Here is a 10,315-nt window from a genome sequence, read left to right on the forward strand (position 1 = left end):
AAATCCAGCCCAGGCTTGCCAAGGATGGCTGCAACCAAAAAATAGCCGGGCGTCGTGGCAGGCGCCTGTAGTCCCAGCTATTTGGGAGGCAGAGGCAGAAGAATGGCTTGAGCCCTGGAGTTGGAGGTTGCTGTGAGCTGTGACGCCATGGCACTCTACCCAGGGTGACAGCTTGAGGCTCTGTCTCAAAAAAAAAAAAAAAAAATGGTACAGGGAAGGGAGGGAAGTAAATTTCATTTCCTCAACAGGCGAGAGGCAGGCTTCGAGGCAGAAAGTGGAGTGTCGTAACCCGGAAGTGGCCTCTTGCCCAGGCTGTAGTGTTGATGTTTCCAAGCGTTTGTTGCCTCTGCTGGTAGCGCGGAAGAATGGTGCGCAAAAAAACATGAAAAGAAACTTGGTACTGTTATCACTCCAGATACATGGAAGGATGGAGCTAGAAATACCACAGAAAGTGGTGGAAGAAAACTGAATGAAAATAAAGCCTTGACTTCAAAAAAAGCAAGATTTGATCCTTATGGAAAGAATAAGTTCTCGGGTGGCGCTTGTGGCTCAGTGAGTAGGGCGCCAGTCCCATATGCCGGAGGTGGCGGGTTCAAACCCAGCCCCGGCCAAAAAAAAAAAAAAGAATAAGTTCTCCACTTGCAAAATCTGTAAAACTTCTGTACACCAACCAGGTTCTCATTATTGCCAGGGCTGTGCCTACAAAAAGGCTATCTGCTCCATGTGTGGAAAAAAGGTTTTAGATACTAAAAACTTCAAGCAAACATCTGTCTAGACATATTGATGAAGTTTCTGGCTTTCTTTTTTTTTTTTTTTTTTTTTGGCCGGGGCTGGGCTTGAACCCGCCACCTCCGGCATATGGGACCGGCGCCCTACCCGTTGAGCCACAGGCGCCGCCAGTTTCTGGCTTTCTATGTGACTTTACTTTCTGCTTTGAATTTTCAAGGCGTAACATACATGTTCAACTTACAGAATAACATGTTTTTAGACAAATAATTAAGTTTAAACCAGAATGATTAGTATTCATTCTTTTGCTCTCAAGAACTTCTGAACAGCAGCAATGGAACTAGTCTTCTGCCTTAAGTGGTTCTTTTCTTTACAAGCATTTTATTGAACTAGAGTAAGTAGCAAATTTAATGAAAAAATTTCCCAATTCTGTAATGCATTTTTATTTAACATTATTGACATAATTCTTTTTTTTTTTTTTTTTTTGGTTTTTGGCCGGGGCTGGGTTTGAACCCGCCACCTCTGGCATATGGGACCGGCGCCCTACTCCTTGAGCCACAGGCACCGCCCTATTCACATAATTCTTATCCTCTCTCCCTTATTTATAAATAATACAAAAGTGAGAAGAAGATTACAGATATTTTGCTCCAAACTTGGTATACAGACTTGGAATTCTTCTCTCCTTTTGTTATTGGTGGCATAGTTCTTAGAATCAGTGGACTCTTAATTAATTGCAGTTTCACAGGATGATTAAAGGTTTGAAGCCATTATTCCTGAATGGCTCATTAATACTTAGCCCAAAACTAAATCAAAGACAAGTTGGATTTGTGATTTTTTAAATTTGTTCTTGAAGCCAAAGTGCCAGTTCTTCCCGTATATGAGTAAAAGCACAAATGAATACACTGAATTTCAGAAAAATATCCATGTGTAGTACACATATTATCTTGAATTTGTCATGAAAATCAAAAGAACATGTCTGTCCATATTGATGTATAATGAAAATGAATCATTACTCTTTAAAAAAAGCTCTTTGAAGCAAAACCAAACTTTTTTTACTTCCTCCCTTGTCTTCCAAAAAGAAATAAATAGAACAAAGCAAAAAAAAAAAAAGTGTTTCCTCATCTGTCTTTTTTTTTTTTTTTTTTTTTACAGACAGGGTCTCACTCTGTTGCCCTGGCTATAGGACAATGACACAATCACAGTGCACTGCGGCCTGCAATTCCCAGCCTCAACTGATCCTCTTGCCTTGGACTCCCCAAGAGCTGGGATCTCAGACCTGAGCCACAGCACCCAGCATTTCCTCAGCTTTTAATGAGAAATAACCATATTGTAAGGGTTCAATAGGCTGGTTAATCCATCTGCTTAAAAATACAGTAGAGACTTGGCCATGTCAGAGGCTGCCACCTTGCCTCTCCCCCCAGCAGTATGATGGGAGCTCTTTGTAACCTATGGCAGGAAGAAGTAGCTATCGCCGGAGTCAGAAATCCAGGGCAGATCTCGGCTTTGCCACTCCCTCACTCCCACTTCTGGACAGGCTGGGAGCCCTATCCCCCCAGCTTACTGTCCTTTTAGGATCTACCCACTCCGGCAATGGCCTGTCAGATGGGCCACAATTCAGTGAGTTGGCAGCCTTTCCACACACCCTGGGGTCCTTGCCAGGCCCTGGATGAAAAGAATGTTCTGGCACTTACATCCTTGTGCATCAAGGGAGATGTACAGAAACCTCAGAGAGAGAAGCTGCCTGTGGGAGGAAGATAAGGCACATACGCAGCCCATGGTATTGGTCAGAAGGTGCTTTATTGAAGGGAGGGGCTCCAGCATCCTGTAGTTATAACCTGGGGACAGAAGAAAGGGGTTGAGAGGAAGAGTACCCATGTCCTTGGCCACTTGACTCCCCTCTGCCCTTCAGTTTCCCTTTGGGGACCCCCCAGCCCGAATTCTGGGTTCAGGGCATCTGACTGTCACCTAGGCTGTGCCAAGGGAGCAATGCTCAATTGCTGGCCAAAACTGCTGCGTTTAGCAAAGACCCAGGGACCTGGTGGATGTCACAGAAGAGAAGGGGTCCTTTCTTTAGTTTGAGCTGGTCACAGCCAGCCCAGCCCACCCTGGCAGGGAAGGGGGTCCCACTCACTGGATCTCCCGGAATGCACGCTTCTCCACGAGCTTCACTTTGTACTTGCGCTTGAACCTGGAGAAGGGACAAGGAAGCAATCAGTGACTGATGACATCGCTAAGCTCAGCAGTAGATTCTGGATGCCCTCACCACCACCACCACAGTAGCCCTGGGGGCCCTCACTTGGCTCTTTCCCGAGGTTCGATCATATTCCTTCTCTGGAAACTCTTGAACCGGTCACAGAGGATGTTGCCCTCGGGCTGCAGGACAGAGAAGGAGGCCTCAGCAGGGCTGGCAGAAGCGCGATGGCCTTGGACTCCAAAGGGGTCCATGTGGGTCTCAGGCCCTGCAGCCTCCCTGGTGCTGCCTCCAGAGCAAAGCCTAGCCCTGAGCTCATGGCACTGACCCACAGCTGCCTCTGAACTGGGTATAGAGGAACCCACAGGACAGAGGCTGGTGAAGCATGGAAGAAGGAAGGCCAGGCAGAGGAACAACAATGCAAAGACCAGGTCAGAGGGAAAAGGCACACAGCCCATTAGACACAGCTGGCTGGAGCCCCCTGGCTGTGGGGAGGAGCTAGGCTTCATCCAGGGCACTGGGGAGTCATAGCAGGTTCTGAGCTGGGGAGGAACCAGGTCCTTACTGAGCTGTAAAATATCCCCTTAGTCCTGAAGAGATTGAGACAAGAACTGGGAGACCAGACTGTAGCAGAGACCAAGCTAGGAGGAAAGACCTTCTGAGGACCATAGGCCCAAACATCATCCAGCCCCTCATCCCAGGATCCCCAACTTAGGACCCTGTGCCCTCAGCCCCCAGGCCAATAGCCCAACCAGCCTGTCCCAGGGGCAGCCATGGTGTCACCCACAGCCCCTGGGGGGCACGGGGAGCAAGGATGGGTATCATCACTGGGCACAGGCCCCCCATAGCACAATGCCCTGGACAGCAAGTACCTTCAGGGTCCTGAGCGAGTCGGATAGCTCCGAGCTAAGCTGCACATCAATGTCAGGAGCCTGATACCTGGAGAGGAGAAGGGGGCATTTGGAGTAGGGTGAGTCAGCCCCTGACAGGTCAAGGACACCAAGTCCAAACCCTTCTCCTGGGGAATACTGGGCCTCTGAAAACCTAGGGCTTTGGGGTATCTCCCAGGAGAAGCCTCTTGGGCAAAGGCAGGAAGGCATTAGGATGTGGGGTCTGGGCTTTTCACCAGCCTCCCCCAGATCCCCAGCCCGGGCCTCACTTGAGCCGCCCCAGTCTGTGGGGCTTGTTGGCCTCAGCCAGCCGCTGGGCTTGCCGCCGCCTCCGCCGCAGCGCCAGCTCTTCCAGCCGCTGGGCCACTTGGGCCTTGATCCCTCGTAGCCGGAAGAGCTCCTGGTGCCGGATCCGGGCAGTTCGCATTGCAGCCTGCTGTGCCCGCTGTGGGACAGAATGGGGTCAAGGCCCAGCCAGTGCTACCCATCCCTGGAGGCTGCCAGCAAGACCCAGCAGGGATCAGAGGCAGCCCATGGGCAGCACGGCCAGGTGCTCACTAGGCTGCGGGCGGCCTTCTCCCGCCGCCGCTGCTGCTCTGTCTTCTTCTCAGCAGTGGCTAGGCGGATGGGTGGGGTACAGGCCTCAGCTTCTCCAGCCTCAGGGCTCTCACACATCTGGCCTGGCTCCCCCTCATCGTCAGACTCCTCCAATAGCCCCTGGCATAGCTCCCGGAATGTAGACTCCTGAGGGCAGAACAGCAGTGTCGGGGTGGGGGCGGATGGGGAGGAAAGGGGGTAGGCAGGTGCGAGGCTCACCTGGATGGCAGCTTACCTGGGTAGCAGCCTGCTCCCCAGCAGGCAGGGCCAGCTGCCGCTCCAGCTTCTCCACCTCCTTCTGCCGCTGCAGCTCCACCTCGTGGGCTGCAGAGAGAAGGGTCTGCACGGGAGGGTGGAGTTGGGTGAGGACTTCACAGACCTGACCCTCTTGCTCCCACCTGCCCTGGCCCCTTCTCTTCTCCCACCCTGCTCATGATGGCCAGAGGGAGCTTCTTAACTCTAATCCTCAGGGCTGTCCTGCTTGTCTCTGAGAAGCTGCCTGGTCTCCACCCTTTTGTTCCATATACATGAAGTATCCCAAATGGGCAAGTCCCTAGAGACAGGAAGCTTAGTGGTTGCCAAGGACTAAGGGAGATAGGGAATTGGGGAGCAATGGTGGATGGGCCTGAAGTTTCTCTAGGGGATGATTAAAACTCTAAAATTAACTGTGGTGTTTGCCAACTAGTCACTAAAAACCACTAGGTCACACATTTTTAGTGGGTGACTGCAAGGTTTATAAGTTGCAAAGCAGTTATGCAGACACAGAAACATAAAATAGACTGATCAGATGCCTCTTCCCACAGGGCCCACCCACGTCCGGTCCATGCTGAACAGACCAGAGTTAGTTGACCGCCCTTGGAATAGTGAGAGCCCTGTGACTGCTTCCTGTAGACACCACTGCCCAGAGGTGGCATGCTGCCCTCTACTGCCTGGCTAAGAGCCCTCTGCACCAACAACACTGAACCCTGCTTGAATCAGCATCCAGCCTCCACTGCTATCATCTCAATGTCTCCTCAGTAACCTGGCCGTGAGAACACATACTCCTCGTTCCCTCTGTTCACAACACCTGTGCTCAACATAGCCTGTTAATAAGAATAGGTCTGCTCCACACCAGACAATAAGCCTGTGAGGGCAGGCCTAAGGCTGTCTTGGTCATATCTGAGTCCCCAGCACCATCCAGCACAAGCCAAGCTCCTAGCAAGGGCATGCCAGCGAGTAGCAGAGCTCAACTGAGAAGGCTGGCCGGGCCTGGGCTGTGCACCTGGTGGTCTTCAAAGGATGGGTTGTAAGAGGCTCCAGCGGGCATCACCTCCACAGCGGGTGCCTGGGAGGGCTTGGTGTGGAGACGTGGTGGTCGCTAGGAAGACAGAGATAGGGCCTTTAGGAGATGATCAAGTAAAGTAATGAGAACTGTCCACTCCTGAATGGGATTAACACTAGATAAAAGACCCCTAGGAGACTTGAGCACACGTTTCACTTCCAGACTATCTGTATCCCTCCCTGTCTGGTCTCCACCCGAGCAAAGGCCCTGCTGGTCACTAACATAAGGCTGGGGGTCACCTGGATGTCCCCCAGGTTCTTGCCACACCAACTACCAGTAAGTCCTGGTGCTTCTGCCCTAGGATTTTGTCCCTGATTACCTCCAGCCCCACCCCAGCTGTCACAGGGCACTACCCTCATGCCCTTGACTCCCAGCATCTCTAGATCTATTCACCCACCTGGCCACAGTCCAACATCCTCAGTGGCCACCAAGATCCCACCACACCCCACTGAGAAAAACCCAGCCACTAGGCCTGCACTCCTTCCCCAACCACACTGGCCTCCCTCAGGGTTCTGAAAACATGCTCAGCCCTACCCTACATTTCTAGACTTGTTATGCCTCTAGACTGCAGGCTCTCTCCTCCGACCTCAGGGCGTGACTTGCTCCCTCAACCCTTCCCAGGTCTATAATCCCATAGGAAGTGTATTCTTTCTAGCTGAGGGCTCCCCTGTCCTCCCTAAATCATGTCCTGCTGACACATGGAACACTTTCCTGGAAGAAACAACTGCAGCCAAACCAATCTGCTGATAAGACAACCACCCCACCCCACCCCACCCCTTTATTCCTTGCTACATTCCAGTGCCCAGTAGGGAGAAGACCCCAATGCTCTAACACTTGGGATCCAGCAGCTCAAGATGAAGAAGGCTACACACAAATCAGAAACTGAAACAGACAATACACCTATCACAGGCCAGGCACTGTTTTCAGCCTTTTCATGCATCAACCCTTAAAATAGTCCTAACAGTCCCACAAGCCAAGCACAACTTTTTTTTTTTTTTTTTTTTGAGATAGAGTCTCACTTTATCACCCTCAATAGAGTGCTATGGCATCACAGCTCATAGCAACCTCCAGCAGCTCCTGGGCTTAGCCAATTCTCTTGCCTCAGCTTCCCGAGTAGCTACAAATACCCTCCATAACACTCCGCTATTTTTTTGTTGCGGTTTGGCTGGGGCTGGGTTCGAACCAGCCACCCTCAGTAGGCCAGTGCCCTACACACTGAGCCACAGATGCCACCCTGCCAAGCACAATTTCATCTGCATCTTACACAAGAAGGAACAGGACACAGACAAGTTGGGCCATTTTCCCAGATTAGCACCAGATTAGAGCTGGGACAGGAACCCAGGCCACCTGGCTCCCATATAGGGTTCTTGGTTACGGGAATGAGACCAAGCTCTGTGGCCCAAATGCAGAGCAGCTCCCATTGCCCCCAGCCCCTACGCAGCACCCCTACACACCATCCTCACCTTCACTCCTTTCTTCTTGGTCTGCTCCAGGAAAAACTCATCCTGGTCAACCAATGGCCTGTCCAGAGGATCTGTGGAGACAGAGAGGGCAGCTGCTGGGGGCTTTCTCAGCATGGGAGACAGCTATGGCCCCCTCCCTCCAATCCCTCTGCATTTCAAAAGGGTGGAACTAAAGCTCAGGAAAAGGAAGAACTGATTCTCAGACACCAAGGGGCCTTGAACAGCAGACAAAACCATGGCTGAACAGCATTCAGAAAGTAGAGATAGCCAAGGTTGAGGGCAGGAACCCTCAGAACTCAGGAAAGGAAGGCAGAAAGGGAGGAAAGTGCCCTTTCAGGATGTTCAACTCGGCTGGGAAATCATCAAAGCAATACCCGCATAGGACCCCGTTACACAGTGTGCTCTTATATAGTGCACAATACACACAAGTACATGTGACAGGCCTGTCCTTGTTCACAGGTGACAGCAGAATCACTCACTGTCTGGGGCCCAGAGATCGTAGAAGGGCCGCTCAACAGCATCCTGGGGGTCAGCCTTGACCTTGGCCACAGGTGGGTTGAGAATCCGGGCCTGGGCCCTGCGCACCTCCCGGGGCAGCTCGCCCTGCTTTGCCAGCTTCTCCCATAGCTGCTCCTTCCGCCTGAGCTTCTTGGAGTTGGGGACCTGGTGAACGAGGATGCTGGTTGGGGAGAGGTGGCACAGTGAGGTGGGTGGAATGGGTGAGGTGACAACCCAAGAAGCAGCCAGGTCTCCTTCTAATTGGGCTCCCCCACCATTCAGGCAGCTCCTTCTCCTGAAATCCCTCTCCAAAAGGCTGTACCTAGTCCCTTGTTCCGAGATCCCCCTCTCCCTAGGTCTGTTCCTAGCCTAGGCCTCTCTTCTGAGCTCCACACTTGCCTAGGCAATAGCCTTGTCCTAGGCATCCCTTAAGCACCTCACACCCACCACATCAAAACCAATGTTAGCATCACCTGAAAACCCATCCCTTTTCCCACATGTCCATCTCAGGGCAGCCTGGCTATGTCCTTGTTACCTGTCCACTCCCCCACCCCCGTGGCACTGAGCCTCTAGGCTCTGCCTGATGCACCTCCTAAACATGGCTCCCATCCATCCCCTCCTTTCTACCCTCAAAGTCCCCAGTTGGGTCCAGACCCATCCTTGCCTGCCTCAGCCCAAGAATCCTGGCGCCCAGTCTCACTCCCTCCAAAGCCCAAATCTGACCCCACTTTCCTCTCCCAATGACCCCCATCTATTGTCTGTCCCCAGAATCCTTTACAACCAGGATCTGGTGGGAAAGAAGGGCCTGAAAGTGTTGGCATACTCACTCTTTGGGGGCAGGGATCTTAGATGTGTTCTCAAGGATGAGATCAATCCGAAGAGGTTTCTTGAGAAGCAGAGACTTCTTCTGGACTTTGGTCCTCTTCTTTTTCAGTTCTGGGAGTGAGAGAAAGGAACAGTCAAGGCCTCAGGCCTTCCCACTACCAAGGATCAACAACCCCACACACCCCCACCCCCACCAACTTTCAGCTCCATTGGAGCCATGGTATCTATATCCCCAGTCATCTCAGTGCAGACTTGGGAGGTCCCAAGCCCTGACCCTCCATCACATCTATGTGCTGGGCCAGCAGGAGGGAGGTCCTATGCTATGGAGATCCTTCAAACTGTTGGGCTCAAGCGATCCTCCTGCCTCACCCTCCCAAGTAGCTGGGACTACAGGTGGCCACCACAATGCATTGCTAGTTTTAGAGGCAGAGTCTTGCACTTGTTCAGGCTGGTCTGGAACTCCTGAGCTCCAGCAACCCACCCGCCTCACCATCCCAGAATGCTAGGATCACTGATGTGAGCCACCACACCCAAGGCAGACACCTACCAAAACTTATCTGCACAAGGACATTACTGACACCTTAAAAAAAAAAAAAACCTTCCGTTTTAAAGTTAGTCTCTAGCTTGCTTTTTGTCCACCCGAGGTCTTCATGTTTATATTAAAGCTGGCCCTTTTTAGCAGGTTATTTGCCTTCCGAGCCATATCATTAACACAGATCTCAAAGGTTGCAGACCACGAAAGGTCCTCCTCACCTTTTTCCTTGAAGCCAGTGTCCACGAAGAAGAGTTTATCATCAGGGGCCTCTGACAACAAACCTCTGGGAGATGGAAACGCATTACATCAGCCAAAGATATTGGGGAGGAAACAGGTTTAACTTCACAGGGTCCAGCCTTCCTCGTAGGCTCACTAAGCCACCCTCTTCCCAACATGGGACTGTTCTAAGCTAAGGAATCGCCCCTCAGTTTACAGAGCTAGTACTTAAAATACATCAATTTCGCTAAATCTGCTGACTGTAGCTTCCCATCTTGAGTACCCAGCCAACACTGTCCATTTTCATGACAGTACCAGGGACAGATGCTTCTCAGCCTCCCGGAAGTCCCCCCAAGCTCGCTCTTCCAGCCCCAGGCAGCACAGAACTCGGTCCACCTTCCGGAAGTCCCGCCCCACGTACCCGCTTGTGCGTTCCTGCAACCGCACGTCCTCTAGGAACTGATCAACTTCCAGCCCCAGGGGCTCCTGAGCCAGCCGCCGCCAACCCCGCTTCTTATTTCTCGGGCCTCGCCGCCTCCGCCTTAGCGCCGGGTCCACCGAAGTAGGCCGCAGTCCCAGAAAGCCGGAATCTGCATTACTTTTCGAGCCGGGCCTACCACCGCCGCCGCTGCCCCCCGCCGCCATCTTGTCAGAGGAAGAAATCTGCCGCTGGTGCCTTTAAAAAGACCGTTTGAGGCGTGCGCGCGCAGATCTCCCAGCCTCTCTCGTGACGTACTTCCTGTGATAGCCATCTTGGTATAGTGGCGAAGAGGCAAGGAGGCTGCCATCTTGGCTAAGGATTAATGGCTCCTCCCTCCGTTCAACTTTCCAAGGTCTGCTGATTCCTTGCGCTAAGCGGCAGGGCGGTGGGGACTGAGGTTGTAAGTTCTTGGATCTCACCTAAGCAAAACACCTTTCCTTGCCTCCTCGGTCTTTGCGCAATCTGATTATTTTTTAATCTTTTTTTTTTTCCTTTTGAGACAGAGCCTCGCCCTGTCCTTCAAGTAGAGTGTGTGGGGTCAGCCTAGCTTACAGCAACCTCAAACTCCTGGG

At 52.0% G+C, this 10,315-nt stretch overlaps 2 protein-coding genes and 1 non-coding gene across 5 annotated transcripts; 1 reads left to right on the plus strand and 2 right to left on the minus strand.

Moving 5' to 3' along the window:
• Window positions 1-324: 324 nt before the first annotated feature.
• On the plus strand, window positions 325-780 carry LOC128596569 (cysteine-rich PDZ-binding protein-like; the record flags this gene model as incomplete). The annotated part of the gene is made up of 2 exons (XM_053606147.1): window positions 325-552; window positions 632-780. Coding segments are annotated over 2 exons (372 nt in total), but the record flags the coding sequence as incomplete, so codon positions are not given.
• Window positions 781-2,414: 1,634 nt separating this feature from the next.
• NOP53 (NOP53 ribosome biogenesis factor) lies at window positions 2,415-10,282 on the minus strand. Of its 3 annotated transcripts, none has more exons than XM_053604730.1 (13): window positions 9,684-10,282; window positions 9,265-9,329; window positions 8,514-8,622; window positions 7,668-7,867; window positions 7,189-7,259; window positions 5,666-5,761; window positions 4,640-4,744; window positions 4,366-4,551; window positions 4,077-4,252; window positions 3,790-3,856; window positions 3,023-3,099; window positions 2,858-2,914; window positions 2,415-2,561 (listed from the first exon to the last, which is right to left on the minus strand). In XM_053604730.1, the coding sequence occupies exons 1-13, from the start codon at window positions 9,905-9,907 to the stop codon at window positions 2,555-2,557; spliced, it is 1,440 nt and encodes a 479-aa protein (XP_053460705.1). In that variant the 5' UTR covers window positions 9,908-10,282; the 3' UTR covers window positions 2,415-2,554. The 3 variants fall into 3 exon arrangements, with proteins under 3 accessions (XP_053460705.1, XP_053460704.1, XP_053460706.1); XM_053604729.1 differs by lacking the exon at window positions 2,415-2,561 and adding an exon at window positions 2,591-2,761; XM_053604731.1 differs by lacking the exon at window positions 2,415-2,561 and having other exon boundaries at window positions 2,592-2,914.
• LOC128598009 (small nucleolar RNA SNORD23) lies at window positions 3,640-3,751 on the minus strand. The gene has a single exon (XR_008383531.1). It is a non-coding gene; the product is annotated as a small nucleolar RNA SNORD23 (small nucleolar RNA).
• Window positions 10,283-10,315: the final 33 nt, after the last annotated feature.

Source organism: Nycticebus coucang, chromosome 10 (genome assembly GCF_027406575.1).
Source record: "Nycticebus coucang isolate mNycCou1 chromosome 10, mNycCou1.pri, whole genome shotgun sequence".
NCBI classification, from domain to species: domain Eukaryota; kingdom Metazoa; phylum Chordata; class Mammalia; order Primates; family Lorisidae; genus Nycticebus; species Nycticebus coucang.

Coding starts and splice junctions, on each gene's coding strand:
- NOP53 (XM_053604729.1), bottom strand. CDS start 9,907: ATGGCGGCGGGGGGCAGCGGCGGCGGTGGTAGGCCCGGCTCGAAAAGT. Junction 7,868..8,513: donor AAGATCCCTGCCCCCAAAGA/GTGAGTATGCCA, acceptor CTCCCCAACCAG/CATCCTCGTTCACCAGGTCC. Junction 4,253..4,365: donor AGAAGGCCGCCCGCAGCCTA/GTGAGCACCTGG, acceptor TCTGTCCCACAG/CGGGCACAGCAGGCTGCAAT.